The 19,104-nt window shown below is 39.7% G+C and overlaps 1 protein-coding gene across 1 annotated transcript; it reads left to right on the top strand.

Annotated features, from left to right (window-relative positions):
- Window positions 1-14,565: 14,565 nt before the first annotated feature.
- On the top strand, window positions 14,566-16,855 carry LOC100457325 (transcription factor Dp-1). The gene has a single exon (XM_024240768.3). It carries the CDS (start codon window positions 14,814-14,816, stop codon window positions 16,038-16,040), a length of 1,227 nt encoding a protein of 408 aa, XP_024096536.1. The 5' UTR covers window positions 14,566-14,813; the 3' UTR covers window positions 16,041-16,855.
- Window positions 16,856-19,104: the final 2,249 nt, after the last annotated feature.

Here is a 19,104-nt window from a genome sequence, read left to right as displayed (position 1 = left end):
GGACTGCTGTAAAAAAAAAAAAATATATATATATAAAATGCATACATGTAATATATATGTGTGTATACACACATATATATGTCTTTCTATATTTGTATTTTTGCCTGCTTTTGCAAGTATGTAGGATAAATTTTTAAAACACAATTGTTGGGTCAAAGTTTACATGTATTTTTTATTTGATAGAGGATTATCAAATCGCTCTTCAAAAATGTTCCATCAATTTCTATTCTCTCCACCAGCATTTGGGAGTGCCTGTGTTCTCACTGGGTTTCTTCAGAGTTTTTAATATATGCCAAACTGATGAGCAGAAAATTAGGATGGAGTTTTCCAGGGTAGAAACTGAGTCTCCTTATTATTCCTTTCAACTTTTACCAAACAAAATGCATGTGTAGGATTTCATTCAGTCTTTGGATTTGAGTGGTCCCCATTTTTCAGGCAGGTGTGTGTTGCGTACTGCCTAAGTAAACCCTGAAGTTTGGCTTGAAATGGCAGCAGGGTTGGGCAAGCTGGATTTTTGTAGGCTGGGTTCAATTCCTAATTGCCTGATTACAGATCTACCAGAAAGCAGGCACTTCTATGGGCTACAGCTTAGACCCTTTGTTATCCATGACCCAGAACCCAGTGAATGATAAAATGATGTAATACAAACTGACAATGATTGATCACTTATTTCCACACACTCTTGTAGGCATTTTTCATGTATTATGCCACTTCTCAAAATGTAGTTAAGTGTAATTTTGTTAAAATTTTATTATTTGTAATTGACAATAATTGTATATATTTATGGGATACAGTGTGATGTTTTGATACATGTGTACATTGTGGAATGAGCAAATCAGGCTAATTAATGTATCCATCATCTGGCATACTTATCATTTCTTTGTGGTGCGAACATTTAAAATCCACTTTTAGCAACTTTGAAGTATAGAATACATTATTATTAACTATAGTCACCTTGCTGTGCAGTACATCATCAGAACTTATTCCTCCTGTGTAACTGAAACTTTGTACCCTTTTACCAACTTCTCCCCTTTCCCTCCCCATTTCCCCCAACCACCTCCATCTTCTGGCAATTACCATTCTACTCTCACCTTCTATGAGTTAGACGTTTTTAGATTCTACATATATGTCACTTAATACTACCAATAACCTTATAACATAGGCACCATTATTATCGCCATCATATCCAGTAGGGAAACTGAGGCACGGAGAGGTTGAGAAACTTGTTCCAGATCACACAGCAAGTCAGTGGCAGAGATGGGGTTCCATCTTCCCCAGGCTGGTTGCCAAATCTGTGATTTCAATTGGTGGTCCTCATATTTTAATGTGCATACAAACCCCATGGATCTTGTTAAAAATCAGCTTTTAGCTCAGTGGGTTCGGAGTGTGCCCCAAGATTCTGCATCTCTACTGAGCTTCAGGTGATGCTGCTCTTGCTGGTTTATGGAGCAAACTTGAGCACAACACTCTGAATTACAATTTTTCCCCAATTTTGTGGGGTTGCCTGTCAACAAATGTAACCGAGTCCACAAACATCATAATTTTCATCATTTTTTCTTGTACTGAAGATGACTTCTTCCATAGGTGCAAGAATACCAGCTCTCTGGTTTGTAGGTTATACTGAAGGAAAGAGTCACTTCCTGGTCCATCTCCTTGCAGGTTTAAGGAATCTGCTGACATCTATTGAATGAATGAGCAAATGCATGGATTTCTTTTTCCTAATAGATGTAATTTTTCACTGTATACAGCAAGTTTTTAGAATTCCTTTAAAGGCCCAAACAAACCACATCCCAGCAGTTTTAAATTATTTCATCATAATTCAAGAGACATTTTATTACATCATTCCCAAACAGAAAACATGAGCCTGATAATCATGATACCACGCCTATTTTAGTCATTCAATTGATTTTTACCTGCATCACATAAAGCAGTTTCTCTTCCAATTCTAATTTAATTTAAATTAAAAATGATCATTTTCTTCTGATTTTCTAATCACAATGATTTAACAGACCTACTCAAAATAATCCAAAAAGCTTTAGATACATTTTATTTATATATTTTCATCTGTGAATGTACATTCCACTAAAACCCAAACTTATTTGTATTATATTTAAAGAGAACATAGTTCATAATTTTTTATTAGAGTAAATGGAAAAATAAACACAGTAAAAATTCTTTTAAATGAACTTAATTATTTATTTTGCCAATAGTTAAACTCCCAGTGCTCTATAAGGAGATTGTTTTAATGGAATTTTATTAAATGTATTGGCCTTTGAATGTGAAAATGACAGATTATATAAATTTCTTACTAACTTCTCTAATTACACTTTTGCTGGTTAATTTGGTAAATGATGTTTGTCATGTGATTGGCTGCAACACAATATACAATGGATTTCCTCCAAGTGACAGGGTGGTCCTGTAGTATCCCCACATGGTCATGGTCTCTAGGTAAACTGGTCCAACTGTTCATGATGTGTCCAAGTCTTTCTCTTCATGATTCAACTTTACAAGTTCATCTCTGACCACCAGTCAAGTACCATGTCTTGATTGTTTGGTTTGTCTCATAAAAAAAACAAGTTGTTCTCATTATACACATACACGCACACAGATATATGTATGCATGTGTATATAAGATACACACACATGCACACATCACTAAACTCTTCCTAATTATTTTCTTTATGGTTTTAGCTACTAGGGAAACCTACCAAGATAACAGGCCCATTATTCTTGGGGTGCTAGCCACTTGAACAAACTGAATTTTCAAGAAGTATTTGATCTTTCTTTTTGCAAGCTGAATAAAAGAGTGTTCTGTGTAAGATCAGATTTTCCTTTCTGAATAGCCTTAACCATTCACCAAACCAGAGAAATGAACGACTTCGGCCTGTTAATGTGTGAGTATGGCTATCTGGTTTATAAAGAAGCTGTTTTTCAGATGAGAGACAAAGTCTTACAGACTTCATTGGTGAGAACATCATCTAAATGAGAGGTGGCAAAACAAATATTGGTCATGGCATTATGTGCAGTTAGCTGTTACGGTGCCCATCTGCTGACTGCATTGCTTTGTGCGGAATGGATTCCCCATGCTCAGTGGTGTGTTGAAATCTGGTGTCTATGGCAACAAAAGCATCACCAATCTCAAAGCAAGCACTGTCGGGACCAGCTGAATCTCTGTTTACACAATGAGTTTAGGAAGAAGACACATTTCTAACAGACTTTACAGCTATCTGAGGCTAAAGAGATCCAGTGTCCAACCAGAAACAATATATTGTCCATATGCATATATCATTAACATAATCTTGCTTTTAAAATTTTTTTTTCTTGTGAAGCAAAGAGAATTGCACATTTATTACAAATTGCAATTGTTGAAATAGGCTGGACTCTCAATGAAGACATTAAAGCATGATGGTTAAGAACAGCCTTTTCAGATTCAGGTAGCCTTGGGATTGTTGGACTCCACTGCAATATCTGGTTGACTTTAAGCAAGTTACTTAGCATCCCTGAGGCTTAATTTCTTCACCAACAAAATGCAATTCAAGCAGCACCTACCTCATAGGTGTGCTATGAAGGGCCACTGAGAATGTGTGGTAACATGCTTGGCAGAGGATGCTCCCAGGCATAGACTACGAATTCCCTATGTCAGCCATGATTTTGAGTATTGGGCTTCAGCATAGGGTGATGAGACAGTGTAACTGCATTTACACTGAGATGGAGTACTCCACCAAATGTCAGTATCTGTGATTCTTTTTTCTTGAATCTGACAACTATAAACCCTCCTTCAACCTACTGCTTGGTGAAGACAGTGGCTGCCAGTGTTCTGGATATTAATTGTGAGTATTGGTGTGCTTTAGCATAGGGTGCTAAAGCACTCTACATTGACTAAATAGCGTATGTATTCTTTTGGATTTTCAGCCAATCTGTCTAATATTCCCTGTGGTGGCATTCAGAGCTGCTATGTCCTGGATGGCAACAGCAAAGCTTTGAGATTTTCACACAGAGGCCTTAAAGGGCTGGAGGGAAGCCCTCTGCTCTGCCATGCAGGAGATTAAGCTGAGCTGCTCAGGCAGATTAATCAAAGTAAATTGAGTGGGCATCACCCCTAAAACAAGAACTTGTGTGAATTACTCTGCACTTCCTCCAGGGAAAGGGCTCTTTTCTCTTTTAAAAACTGTAGGCTCTTTGCAGTGTTATAAGAATTGGCTTTCCTGTCTCTCTGATTTGTGCTCCTTGGAGTAACTCACCTGATTGGCTTGAAGATACTATAAATTGCCATACAGGTGATGTTGGAATATTTGCTTCTTGCTCTGTTCCCCACTCCAACCCCATTCTGAGTGGTGGATTCAATGAGCTATATTTTGCTCTTAGGTTCTCTTCTTTGTTTCTAGAGATAATTTGCTTACATAGCACTAATTCAGATTTTCAGAGGAATTTCAATAGTTGTGACACTGTCAATGTGACAACTTAAAATAAGTTTTCCTCAGCAAATGTTCCAGATCATGTACATATAGTGGCTTGTTTCAAAAAGGATTAATACAATTAAGGATTCTTTCAAGTGTTTCTTCAGCTTCTGGGCTCAGAAATTATTTTTTTCTTGCATTAATGCACTTCTTTATTACTATTTGAAAGCTACGTGGCATAGACTCACTGTCAGTTTTACAAACTTAAATCTGCACTTCACTCTTTCATTCCTAGCTCCTATTTATATTCATTTATCACATAATGCTCTTTATATTAACAACTATGTTACTTTAATAATAAAGCTATAATTATGACTTTCCCCTATCCCTAATCAGGGGTGGGGGTGTCATGTATATTGATTAGCTCTGCTTATGATCTTTGATACTACACCAACTGGGTTCTAAGTCTTGGCTTTATTCTCCGTGTGGGTCTGTTATTTATTTATTTATTTATTTATTTATTTATTTTTTTGATGCAAGTGTTTCTTACACCTGCTATGCATTAGAATCCCTTGAGGGCTTGTTAAAATACACATGGCTGGGCTCCACTCCCCAAGTTTCTGGAGATGGACCTGAGAATTTTCACTTTTAACAAGTTCCCAGTGATGCTGCAGCTGCTGCTGGTCTGGGGAATACATTTCGAGAATGAATTTCTTAGACTACACCCTTAACCTTGGCCAAACATCTCTGAAATGTGGAACTCGGTGAGGGTATATGGTGGCAGTACCATAAACTTATCACCACCAGAAAATAAATCAAAGAATAAGACTTACTATGTGACAGGCACTATGATAAGCATATTTTCTCCATTTTACAGGTGAGAAAATTGTGACTTAGAGAGGTTTAGTAACTTGCCTATCATCACACAGCTAGTAAAGTAGTAGAACACACGTTTGTCTGACTGTATAACTTCTTAATTTCTATAGATTTAAGTCAGGTAATCCGTCTGCATGTTTTTCTACTAAAGCACACACTTCCAAGAGGATCTTGGGCTTGCACCTCAAGATGCTTGGAAGAATAGCCTGAACTCAACTCTATCAAATGCAAAATGTTTCTAAAGTTTCTATTTAAAATGACAATACATGAAGGTGCTCTACATTTTCCACAAACTTCCAGAAGCCTGGAAGTCTCAGCCTCCTGAACAGTAGAAAGTTTCAGGAATTGGAGGTTCCAGGTGTCTCTGGTGTTAGTGGGGGTGTGGGTCATGTATGAAAACAGAATTAGTTGCAAGTTTGATAAACAGTGGTTAGATTCCCAGATACTTTCCCAAATCTGAGCAACCAGAGGATAGTCTTAGGCCAGATTTCCCAAAAGTTGAACCTGAGATGTGGATTCATATGGAATTGTTTATTAAGGAGGTGTTCCAAAGAGAAACCAGTATGAGAATGGGGAAACTAGGAAGCAGTGAATGGAAGGAAATGAAGCAAGAGTGTGATCTTAGGCTAAATTCCAGCCTCTGTCTCATCTTGTAGGGAAGCTCTGGAGTGTATATTACACTCTAGGCTAGAGGTACACTTTTGTACCAGTAATGAGCTCCAGCTGGTGGTGGGGGGTATGTAAATTTTCAGGTACTACAGACTCTCTTGGCATGCTGCTGAAGTTGTACTTGTAGCCCAAAAGTAGGGCTCTAAAGAAGCCTGCAAGTGAGAGTTGTTAGAAGCAAAGCATATGGACATAGGGGGATGGATTCAAAGAACTGATAAAGAAGCATCTGAGAAGGTTTGATAGGGAAACCTGCAGTTCCTCCACCTGGGCCCTCCACACCTTAGTAGAAGCCTTGAGATTCACTTTTTTGACAGATTGAATTAGAGAAACTCAGCTTTGAGGCCCAAGGTACAGTCAAGGGCAGAGATGTGGTACTTCACTGAAAGCAGAATGACATGAAAGTTTACATGCTGAATTGTGGGCGCGTCCCTCCTGCACACACATTTAGTTAACCTCTTCCTCAAATCCACATCCAGAACATTGGCAGCCACTGCCTCCAACAAGCAGTTGGTTGAAGGAGGATATATGGTTGTCAGACACATTCAGGAAAAAGAACGACAGATACTGACATTTGGAGGAGTACTCCATCCCAGTGTAAATGCAGGTACACTGTCTCATCGCCCTCTGCTGAAAGCCCATCAACTAGCTAGCCCTTTCCCATACCCAGAATTGCCAGTGAGCTTTTTAGGGTGAAACTGTTAAATAGGAACTGTCATTCAAAAGACATTTGAGGAACGTGTCTGATTTAAAAGGCAGTGATGGTAACAAAATATACAAATAGGAAAACAATCTTGGAGGAAAGAGATGATACTGCATAAGAAAATTTCCCAAATGCCCAAGTCTATAATTAATATTGTCAGAGAGGAAAGTAATCACATGTCTGAAATGAAAGCAGGATATTATTGAAAGGAATATTGAGAGAACAGAAAAGAACTCTTAGAAATTAAAAAATATGATAGCAGAAATTAAAATAACTAAATGCAAAAATTAGAATATTAAGTTGAATAAATGTCTCTGAAAGTTCAACCAAAAGACAATGAGATTGATAATAAGAGAAAAGATTAGAGAAGTCCAACCTCTGTCTAGTAGTCAGTCCCAATTAAAAGAGAACAAAGTGAAAGAGGAAAATTATGAAAAAAAGCAATAATATTTTTTATAAGTGAAATACATGAGTTGCCAGATTTAAGAGACCCACCAGCATATTCAATGGAAAAACAATAAAGAAGAGATCCTAAAAACTTCCAAAAAGAAAAAAAAAAGAGCAAAAACCTGGTTCCATACAAGGATTAGCATTGGACTTTTCATAGCAACTTAGAAATTTAAAAGATAATGAAGCAAGGTCTCCAAAATTCATAGAGAAAATTCTTAACTAGAATTCCGTAGCAGCCAAAGTTATCAATCAAGTGTGAAAGTAGAAAACATATCTTTAGATATGCAAGGTCTCCAAAAAGATACCCTTTTTGTAGTTTGTCAAAAAGAGGGAATGAACCAAAACATTGGAAAATATGGAATCACAAAACCTGAGGCCCCAATACCAGTGGGGCCACAGGGAACTTCCAGGGTGGTGGTAAAAGGACAGTCCAGGATCACAGCTGGGTATTAATACCAAGCGGAGAAAAAGGAGACAAAAGTAGGACTAATTGCACATGATATTGCTCAATGAATATTGATTTAGTCAAATAATGTGATACTATTATTTTGGGTAGGTAAGAAAGGAGAAGTATGTATGGAGAGATCATAAAAAAGCTAAAGTTTCATCTTCCATGTTAGTAGATTAACAGATAATGCCTAAATGAACAAATAAAGAAATAGTTGTATAAGGATGTCATTTTTTAAATATGGAGATAAGTTGCTAGAAAAATACACAGATAAAAGTGTTTTAATTTTTTGCCTCAAAGGAGTTGATATACGGGTGGGAACAGGTGGGGGTAGGAGCCTGCTATTATTTTGAAGAGCTCTTGACTTTTAAAACAATGCACATGTATTTCTTTGAGAAACATAAACATCAAGAAAATAAATGAGGACACCTTAACTGACTTTACCTGTGCTTTTTGGCTTTTATCCACACTCTGTTTTGTTCTTCACATTTACCCTCTTCCTGCTCAATGATTAAACAGCGTTCTTAGAGAACATTTATGGAATGCCATCTAATAACAGAAATGATGTGGTCATTTATAGATAAATTTTGTCAACAAACATTTCCTCATCAAAGATATAGCTTGATATATCCTTTATATCCTTATAAGCCATACTAAATTAAGATTTAATGATGATGTTTTATTAGTAGAAGAAAGAGTTGAATAGCTCTGTGTTGATTCAAATCTTCATATGGTTTAATTTACACAGTTGTGCCTTCCCTAGTAAAGTATTGAGTTAAAAATGAGGATTGGAACTACATTAAACTTCTACCTAGGAAAAAGGGGTATGGGGATAGGGCCCAGTTAAAATAATTAAAAGTGAAAAGATAGATGATTCGAATACAATAAAGACTGGTTGAACCATTTACCTAAAGCAGAGCAAGAATAACAGTTTTTCATGGCAGTGGCTCTAAGATGCTCCAAGATCCTAAAATGCTTCCAAGTCATTGCAACCAAGAGAAACTAATAATTATACAGACCATTAAGTTGCTAAGTGCATTTTACATAAGCTGTCCTATATAATTCTTGCAATATCTCTTCAAGTTGGATATTATTACCACATTCATTTTCAGAATAGAAAATAGAAAACACTGCAGAGAGGTTAAGTAGCTTTCCAAAGTTTATATGGTTAAGAAGTAGGATAATGATAACATTTGTTGCACAAGCAGGATACTTTTGACAGGCACCAACCAGTGGGGAATCTAACAACAGATACAACCGAAGATTTACCTGTGGGACTTATGGCCCCCAATTAATAAGACATTGAGCCTTGTCCAGAATTCAAGTTCTTTTCCAAAGTTGTGAACTTTCTGCTGTCTTGGGCTGGTGGTACTAATAGTGTTAAACAAAATTCCCCATTACCTAATTATACCTATAAATGTTGACTGAATGGCAATTGTTTTTGTTTGTTGAGGGAACTTTTCACGGGAGTGGGCAGAGCTTCTAAACCAGTCTTAGGGACTCAGGACTGAATTAGTTGCTACTCTCACCCTAGACTCACTAAAGTAGCTTGAAAACTTGTAGAGAGAAGGTGTCTGGGAGGCATTCAGGTACAGGTAAGAAGTCCTGAATAGAACATATTGAAAGGACTGGTAGTGCGATGCTGGAGACAAGCATGGATGGTTAAGTACGTGGAGCGAAATTAGATGGCAAGTTGTGAAATAAACCACAAAGCAAAAAGTTTCTAACAAATTTGTTCCCTGAGTTTCTTCTGCTATTTTTCTCACAAGCCGTTTTTATAATTTTCTTGTTTCCTTTCTCTGGCATCTCTGGCTGCCCTTTTGGGTGTAGTATTCACTGCACATACAGTATCACTTTTGTTTTCATCTTACATGTTTCCTAGGGAGCCTTTAAATGAGACAACTCCAAGCTCTTAATTGCCACTGCCTTTTTACTACTACAGAGCAGAATGATAGGCACCTTCCTGGCAAACAGAATATGCTCAATACATATTTGCAGAAGGAAGGAAGGAATACAGATGACATGTTTTTAATTTTATGAAACCAAATAACTCCCTTTGAGGCTCAAGTATAAAAATATCAAGAAAGGACAAACTATATTTTAAAACTAGCTCTTTACATGCTTCTGCTTAAATGTGTTTTCACTTTTATGGATCTGACAGCACAGCCACTTAGGATTAAGTATTTGATGGACAGGATACTTTGTTGGTCATTAATATTGTCCTATTTTCACTCACAATCTGCCTTTTGACAGCCAAAAGATGGTAAAATTCTACCACTTGTACATTATAAAATGGGAAGTATGCCTAACTTGTGACAGTTAAGAAAATTGAAAAAAATATTTATACAGCATTTTATATTTCCCTGTGGTCTTTAGCTCTTTGTGTATTCTAGTTACTGTGTGGTATTTTTTTCTTTCAGATAGAAGAACCCTTAGATTTTTTTACAAGGCAAGATTGTTGGCAATGATTTCTAACAGCCTTCATTTATTGGGGAATGTCATTATTTTGCCTTCACTTTTAAATGATTGTTTTGCTTATACAATATTCTTGGTTGATAAACTTTTCCCCCCTTTCAGCACTTCGAATATCCCAACTGCTTTCTGGCCTCCATTGTTTCAGATGAGAAGTTGGTTTATGTTCTTAATGTGGTTCCCTTCTGTGTTGAATCATTTCTGTCTTTTTCAAAAATTTAACTATGGCATGTCTAGGGATAGATCTGTGTGTATATGTGTGGTTTTTTTTGTTTTTTGTTTTTTTTTGACAGAGTCTTGCTCTGTCGCCTAGGCTGAAGTGCAGTGGCATGATCTCGGCTCACTGCAACCTCTGGCTCCCGGGTTTAAGCGATTCTCGTGCCTCAGGCTCCCGAATAGCTGGGATTATAGGTGCCCGCCACCACACCCGGCTAATTTTTGTATTTTTAGTAGAGACGGGGTTTCGCCATGTTGGCCAGGCTGGTTTCAAACTCCTGACCTCAGGTGATCTGCCTTCCTCGGCCTCCCAAAGTGCTGGCATTACAGGCATGAGCCACCATGCCCAGCCATATCTCTGTGTTTTTGAAAATGGAATTTGGTTGGTCAGGTTAGGTGAGACTGTTTTTCATTAAATTTGGGAGGTTTTCACACATTATTTCTTCAGAAACCTTTTCTTCCCTTCTTTCTCAGTCCTCTCATTCTAGAACTCCAATTATTCATATATTGGTTGGTGTGCTTGATATATTCCACTGGTCTGTGAATCTCCATTCAGTTTTCTCTAGAGATTTACCTTCAACTTCATGGATTCTTTCTTTGCTAGTTCAAATCTGCTTTTAAGGCTCTCTAGTGAAATTTTTCCATTTTAGTTATTGTACTTTTGTACTCCAGAATTTTTGCATTTTCTGTATCTTTATTCTCTATTTGACAACTCATTGTCTTAGTACTTTTCATTTAATCTTTAAATATGTTTCCTTAGTTTTGAATATATTTATAAAAGTTGGTTTGACATTTTTGTCTTCTAATATCTCAGCTCCTTCAGGGATAGTCTTCCTTTAATGCTTTATTTCCTGTGTACAAGTCAGTTTCTTGCTTTTTTGCATGTCTTATAATTGTTTTTTAGAAGTGGACATTTTTGGTACTGTATTATAGCAGCTACAGTTTCTGCCCAGATTCGTTCTGTAGGGTCTGTCTCTCTTGTACTGTGTAGCTACTAATGTTTCTACTCATTTTTTTTAAGTCTTATTTTTTTATTTTTAAACCTGGATACCTAGAGGTTTCCCTTCTGTTAGTACAGTATCCCACCCTTATGACTACATCTAACCTTAATTACCTCCATAAAGGCCCTGTCTCCAAATATAGTCACATTCAAAGTTCAGGAAGTTTACAAATCTGCCTTGGCTTTTACTTTCTGGATACGCAAGGCTTCACATGTAGCCAGGGACAAGTTGCTAGCTAGGGCAATCTCTGGACTTTCCTGAGTGAATATAGCCTTTCATAACAGTTGGGATATATGGGAGCTTCTTAAAGTTCACTATGGCTGTCTTATTGCTGGATCTCTCTGTTAAATTTACAGCTGACTTTCTTATCTGTAGCTCACCCCAACTCATATTGCAACCCCAATTTAGCTGTGATGTTGATCTTCCTCAATTGTTTGCCACTAAAACAGTTATTGTTTTCAACAACACTCCTCAGCATAGATTTTTCTGCACTTTAAAATCAGCCCTCTCCATCATCTAGTCTCATAGCCTGCTGCTATACCACAGTAGAAGTGCTACACCACAGAGCTAGGGGTAGGGAGACAGGATGGCAGGAGCTCAGGCTAATAATGCCACAAATTCACTGTATTTCTTGATTAAACACTTTCAATTTGTTGTATGCCTTTTGTCATTTTCCAGAGTACTGAATTTTTTTTTTTGACAATTTTATCCAGTTTATCATTGTTTTTTGCAAAGATAATTCACTGACCTCTTCACTCAGCCATGCTTGAAGTCTGTTTTTAGATGGCTATGCTTATGAAGTGTGGAAGGATGGAAACATTCACTGTGGGCCTACTATTGTTGTTATCGTGTGTCATCTAGCTGATTCCAATTTGGATACTTAAAAAAATACTAGGTTAAAAATCTGTTTTCTATTATATGAAATACACATAATTAAGTAAAGTTTAAAATCATTGATTAGACATTTATTCTTAAAAAAGCACTTCTATTTTTCATTTATTTCAAGATGTTCTCTGGAAAATGAATACTTTAAAAACTCCTTTGGAAAATACAAATTTAAAAAAATCTTGCACTAATGTGACTTTTCATATGTTAGAAATTTATAAGATTAAGAAATGTTGTAGGTATTTTATATTAACAGGGATTTAATTCCGGTGGCATTTTATTTATGTATACAAACAAAGAAGATTTCTTTTTAGATATATGTAATTGAAGTACATTTTATATTTACTTGTATCGAAAAGTAAAAATAATTCTCCATGAGCGCATATATAGCTATTGCCTTATTTACTGCACAGAGTATCATGGGTATAAATTTTGATTATCTATGTGGCAATATCTCCATACATCACAGAGAAGAATTTTCTTTTTCTGAGGGGCAGTGGAATAGGGTTGTATGTGTTAAAATGTCTAACTATATATAATTAAAGTTTATTTAAAACAAAATTATTATTTCTTTTTTGGAATGGGTTTGGCCAAATGTATCTTAACTCCTCAATGTTGTTTTGTCACCTATCTTTTCATACAAGTAATGGTTCTCTGGGTTTATATTATACAGTTCAATTGAAGTTTTATTTATTTTCAGGAAGCAGGACAAAGACATTGTCTAGAGGCTGGGTTTTGATTTGGTTGCTTCTGTTCAACAGCAGAATGCCTTGGGGTATCTACTTATACTAATGAGTATAAATAGTGCTATCATAAACACCCTTGGTTTGCAGGAATGTGCTAATGTCTGAATATAACACAGTTAATTATGTCACTGTCCCTGCCCAGGGGAACTGCTACTGAAAGGAGGTACTCACATGATGAGGAAGATAGCAGATGCAGTGGTTTGGAATTAAGTGTTACTCCATTGCTGACTCCAAGAAAGAGGTGTAGGATGCTGGCTTTTCTAGAGAGCACCTAGCAGTTTTCATCTGGTATATTAACTTACGATGTGGGTTTAAAAAAAAAAAAAAATTACTCTCGGCCGGGCGTGGTGGCTCACGCCTGTAATACCAGCACTTCGGGAGGCCAAGGCGGATGGATCACTTGAGGTCAGGAGTTTGAGACCAGCCTGGCCAACATGGTGAAACCCCCTCTCTACTAAAAATACAAAAAATTAGCTGGGCATGGTGGCACACACCTGTAATTCCAGCTGCTCAGGAGGCCGAGGCAGGAGAATCGTGTGAACCCAGGAAGCGGAGGTTGCAGTGAGCCGAGATCATGCCACTGCATTCCAACCTGGGTGACAGAGACTCTATCTCAAAAAAAAAAAAAAAAAAAAAAAAAAAAAAAAATTACTCTGTTGGCCAGGTGCAGTAGCTCACACCTATTATAATCTCAGCACTTTGGGAGGCTGAGGTGGGCAGATCGCTTGAGCCCAGGAGTTCAAAACCATCCTGAGCAACATGGCAAAACCCAGTCTCTACAAAAAATATAAAAATTAGTCAGGTGTGGTGGTGGTGCACAACTGTGGTCCCAGCTACTCGGGAGGCTGAGATGGGAGGCTTACCTGAACCCGGGAGGTCAAGGTTGCAGTGAGACATAATCACCACTGCACTCGAGCCTGAGTGACTAAGTGAGATACTGTCTCAATAAAAAAATTATTTTTTTGCTTATAATTATATATCTTTTTAGTTTTCTTCACAGGAAAAAAGCCAATTCAGTATTAAAATGCTAGCCAAGATTGAGGGCGAGTACACAGAAGTCGTCTGCACATTCAAAGAAGCAAGACAAGCTTTTGAAAATAACAATAAAAAAGTAAGTATATTGGGAATTAAAAGAAAAATTCACACAGATTTGCCTACCTTTTTGGCGTATATTTGAAATCTGCATCCCTGAATTACGTACACTGCTAGCAATTAAAAATTACCCTGTGGTCCCCGGCTCTGCTCGGCCCAGGGCAGGGACCCCGCCACGGCCAGGACCGCCCGGCCGGGCCCCCGCCCGCGCCTCCCGGCGCCCCGCACCGCGCCCTCTCCGCGCCCCCACCCACGCGGCCGGATCGGGTAGCCAGGTGCGGGCGGGCAGGGGATGCCGCGGGAGCCGCGGGCGGGGGCCGGGGGCGCGGGCGGGACCCCTGGCCACCCTATCCCGTGCCCCGGCCGCTTGTAGGCGCCGCGCGGCCCCGACCCGCGCTTTCCCGCGCCCAGCGCGCCCCTGTGCCTCGGGGACCCCGCGCGCTCAGCGCTGGTGGGGGCTCCCCAGGTAATCGTGGGGCGGGGGTCCCGGGCCCGGCCCTCCCGGCCGACAGCAGCGCCCGCGCCCTGCGGCGGAGGTGGGGCCGGGGCCGGGGTCGGCCGGAGCGCGCAGGGCGGGGGGAGGGGAGGCCGCCCCACGGCGGCCCGCGGGGACCCGGTTCCGGCGCGCGCGGGAGGCGCCTAGTGCGGAGGCGGCCCGAGGCCTAGTGACAGGCGCGCGGCGAGGACCCCGGAAGCCCACCTGTCAGAGTTACCGGTCTGCCGGGCGGGCGCCGCCAGTGTCCGGGGTGGACGCCGCGAGCCTGCACGTTGCGCCGGGACCCCAGGGCTGCGCCCAGAAAAATCATTTTTCTTCTCTGGGAAGGTGAACATTTGTAGCATTGATTTCCCGGATCTGGTAACATGGCAAAAGATGCCGGTCTAATTGAAGCCAACGGAGAACTCAAGGTCTTCATAGACCAGAACCTTAGTTCCGGAAAAGGCGTGGTGTCCCTCGTGGCCGTTCACCCCTCCACCGTCAATCCGCTCGGGAAACAGCTCTTGCCAAAAACCTTTGGACAGTCCAATGTCAGCATTGCCCAGCAAGTGGTGATTGGTATGCCTCAGAGACCTGCAGCGTCAAACACCCTGGTGGTAGGAAGCTCACACACCCCCAGCACTCACTTTGCCTCTCAGAACCAGCCTTCTGATTCCTCACCTCGGTCTGCAGGGAAGCGCAACAGGAAAGGAGAGAATTGCAAGGGCCTGCGGCATTTCTCCATGAAGGTCTGCGAGAAGGTGCAGAGGAAAGGGACCACTTCCTACAACGAAGTGGCAGACGAGCTGGTCGCGGAGTTCAGTGCTGCCGACAACCACATCTTACCAAACGAGTCAGCTTATGACCAGAAGAACATAAGACGGCGCGTCTATGATGCCTTAAACGTGCTGATGGCCATGAACATCATCTCCAAGGAGAAGAAGGAGATTAAGTGGATTGGTCTGCCCACCAGCTCGGCTCAGGAATGTCAGAACTTAGAGGTGGAAAGACAGAGGAGACTTGAAAGAATAAAACAGAAACAGTCTCAACTTCAAGAACTTATTCTACAGCAAATTGCCTTCAAGAACCTGGTGCAGAGAAACCGGCACGCAGAGCAGCAGGCCAGCCGGCCGCCACCACCCAACTCGGTCATCCACCTGCCCTTCATCGTCGTCAACACCAGCAAGAAGACCGTCATCAACTGCAGCATCTCCAACGACAAACTGGAGTATCTGTTTAATTTTGACAACACATTTGAAATCCAAGGTGACATAGAAGTGCTGAAGCGGATGGGCATGGCTTGCTGGCTGGAGTCCGGGAGCTGCTCTGCTGAAGACCTTAAAATGGCCAGAAGTCTAGTCCCAAAGGCGCTGGAGCCGTATGTGACAGAAATGGCTCAGGGAACTGTTGGAGGCAAGTTCATCACGGCGGCAGGTTCCACGTCTAAAGGCACGAGGTTCTCTGCCAGTGACCTGACCAACGGTGCAGATGGGATGCTGGCCACAAGCTCCAAGAGGTCTCAGTACAGCGGCTCCAGGGTGGAGACCCCGGTGTCCTACGTCGGGGAGGACGAGGAGGATGATGACTTCAACGAGAATGACAAGGACGACTGACATCCTCCCCACTTCAAATTCAGCTTCAGGAAAACATTTAGGGAAAAGAAACTTTTTTTTTTTTTTTAATGTGGGTTTTCTGTTTCCTTTTGTCCTGCTCCCAAGAAGATATTGGTAAGCTATTTAATTTAGATATGCACCTCTGATAAGCAAGGATTGTTTCCTGTAGGATTAGGACGTGCTGTGGATGTGTGTTTTCATACCAGTGTGCTGATGCAGAGCGTTTATTTACTTTTTAGTATTTTGTGCTTTCATTTTATATTTTTCTTTAAGTGCAGAGTTCATTTTTGCCCCTGAACAGTTTTTGCTGTTTGCTGAAGAAATTGTATTTCATCCACATGCATGAAAATAAAACGCCCTCCTGTTGTGGATGGTGAGCACCTGATTTGCCGTTTATTTGCCGTGAGTTTGGATGGCGTCCCCACTGGCAGATAGCGAGACTCTGTGGAGTTTTCCATTTGTTCAGTGGTACGGTGTCCAGAGCCCCAAGCAAACAGCAGAATTCGACATTTTAAACAATAAACACCATCAACCTTATTAACTTTATTTTCCCTTAAATTATATTGACTGTCGTGATTCCATCAAGTTTATACACTGTTTTCTCTCCCTATTTTGCAGCAACAAATTGCAAAGTGCTTTTGTTTGTTTGTTTTTGTTTGGTTAAAGCTTACTGCCACGCTGGTGCGGCTATGGAGACTGTTTGGAAGGCTTGGAATGGTTTGTTGCTTATGGTAAAATTTGCCTGATTTCTTACAGGCAGCGTTTGGAAACCTTTTATTATATAGTTGTTTACATACTTATCAGTCTATCATTTAAAGACATGTACTGAAACAAATGTATTTGTTTCATAAGCATCTCCTGTAATCTATTATAAAATTGAAATTAAATATAAAGAATGTTTTAACAATTTTTTAACTCAAAATTTGTTAATCATTTTTAATAGTTCTTTTTTTTTTTTTAATAAAAAGAACAAGGAATTTAAGGACAGGCAGTAGTCTCTTTTAAAATTTATTCACAAAACCCATTAACTGCACAGCTGCTATTAGCTGCCTGTTCTAAAGCGAAAGTCTTTTTATTGAAACACAAATTTTTCTGTAATATTTTATGGAATATAAAGAGACTTTAATTGTTTGACTTGTTTAACTTGGCACTGTTAGTTTTTATTAATAAAATACGCATGGGCATTTCAAACAAAAACAAACAAACAAAAATTACCCTGTTAGGAACTCTGAAATATGCTTTTAACTAATAATACTTTGTTGGTTGGAGAGCTAGGTTCACTTTCCTGTGTGCCGGACAGTCTTTGAGAGCCCCATTTCCATAGGACTCTGCTGAGCTAGGCCAGGGGGAAGGATTTGATTCACACAGAGTTTTGTTCTAGAAGGTTATAGATAACATCATTGCTTTGCCTAATGAGAGACAAAGTATGGAGGAAGTTAATAGATGCTGATAGTATTTTAAAAGGTTTTACTTCTCATACAAAAGAAAATACATATCCGGACTTCCCTTCCCACTCTGAGAGAATACTCTTCTTCACCATTTTTTTTTTTTTTTTTTTTGAGACAAAGTCTCGCTCTTGTCCTGCAGGCTGGAGTGCGATGGCATGATCTTGGCTCACTGCAACCTCCGCCTCCTGGGTTCAAGTGATTCTCCTGCCTCAGCCTCCCGAGTAGCTGGGATTACAGGCACCTGCTACCACGCCCGGCTAATTTTTGTATTTTTAGTAGAGAGAGGGTTTTACCATGTTGGCCAGGCTGGTCCTGAACTCCTGTCCTCAGGTGATCCACCTGCCTTGGCCTCCCAAAGTGTTGGGATTACAGGCATGAGCCACTGCACCCGGCTCACCATTTCTTTACTCTAGACTACATGCTATTCAAAGAGAGCATGTATAGGAAAGCACAAGGTGGGGGTGAAAATTCCATAGAACTGCTCCACAGCTGGAAATTGCATTACCAGAGGTAGCCATTGTATAAAGATCCAGTCCTGGGCAGCACAAAAATAACACTAGATGCTACACAAGTGATGTCACATATGCTAGAAGACAAATACATCTTGTGTCTCACTCTAATAGGGAAGGCTTCACACAATTTTCTGTGAGTGTGTGGTTGAACATGCATATATGTGTGTGTTTTAACATAACTGGCTTTGTCTTAAAGTATTCATCTTCCTAGACCAATCATGAGCTATTATATACTCTAAATAGAATAAAGTATTATTTGCAGATGTCATCTAAATGTTATTGAAAGCGTTCACTATGTATATCAAATATCATGGAATGTTTAGAGTTCAATATGGCTCATATGTTTAAAACATAAAATCTGTTTTTTCACAGTTTTCAAAAAATATAAATTTTAGATAATCTAACAGTTTTCACACACTTAATAACTTTTCATCCTACTTTATCATTCTCCTTTACAGAAAAGGCAAGCACTTGTTTGAATTCATTGTGCTAAAAGTACTTTATACCAGGGAAAAATATTTTTAATTAAAAATTTAAATGCTTTAAAACTTACAGAAAATTTGCAAGAATAGTACAAAAATAGTACAAGAAAAGTCCTTTACCCATATTCATCAATTTGTAACATTGTCTCATTTATTTTTTCTCTCTACCATATATACATATTTTCTACCGTTTGAGAGTAAGCTGCATATGTTGTGACCCTGTACCCCTAAATATATTTCAGTGTGTATTGACTAAAAAAAGAATATATATATATGTGTGTGTGTATATATATATATATATATATTTTTTTTTTTTTTTTGAGACAGAGTCCAGCTCTGTTGCCCAGGCTGGAGTGCAATGGTGATCTCAGCTCACTGCAAACTCCGCCTACCGGGTTCAAGGGATTCTCCCAGCCTCAGCCTCCTGAGTAGCTGGGATTACAGGCGCCCAACACCACACCCGGCTATTTTTTGTATTTTTAGTAGAGACAGGGTTTCGCCATGTTGGCCAGGCTGGCCTCGAACTCCTGACCTCAGGTGATCTGCCTGCCTCGGCCTCCCAAAGTGCTGGGATTACAGGCGTGAGCCACCGCGCCTGGCCAGAAAACACATTATTTTATTT

The sequence above is a fragment of the Pongo abelii genome, chromosome X (genome assembly GCF_028885655.2).
Source record: "Pongo abelii isolate AG06213 chromosome X, NHGRI_mPonAbe1-v2.0_pri, whole genome shotgun sequence".
Classification (NCBI taxonomy): domain Eukaryota; kingdom Metazoa; phylum Chordata; class Mammalia; order Primates; family Hominidae; genus Pongo; species Pongo abelii.
The sequence above is the reverse complement of the archived record's forward strand: the minus strand, read 5'-3'. Positions and strand labels throughout refer to the sequence as shown.

Bases quoted from the DNA above. Each gene is read 5' to 3' on its own strand.
- LOC100457325 (XM_024240768.3), top strand. From the start codon at position 14,814: ATGGCAAAAGATGCCGGTCTAATTGAAGCCAACGGAGAACTCAAGGTC.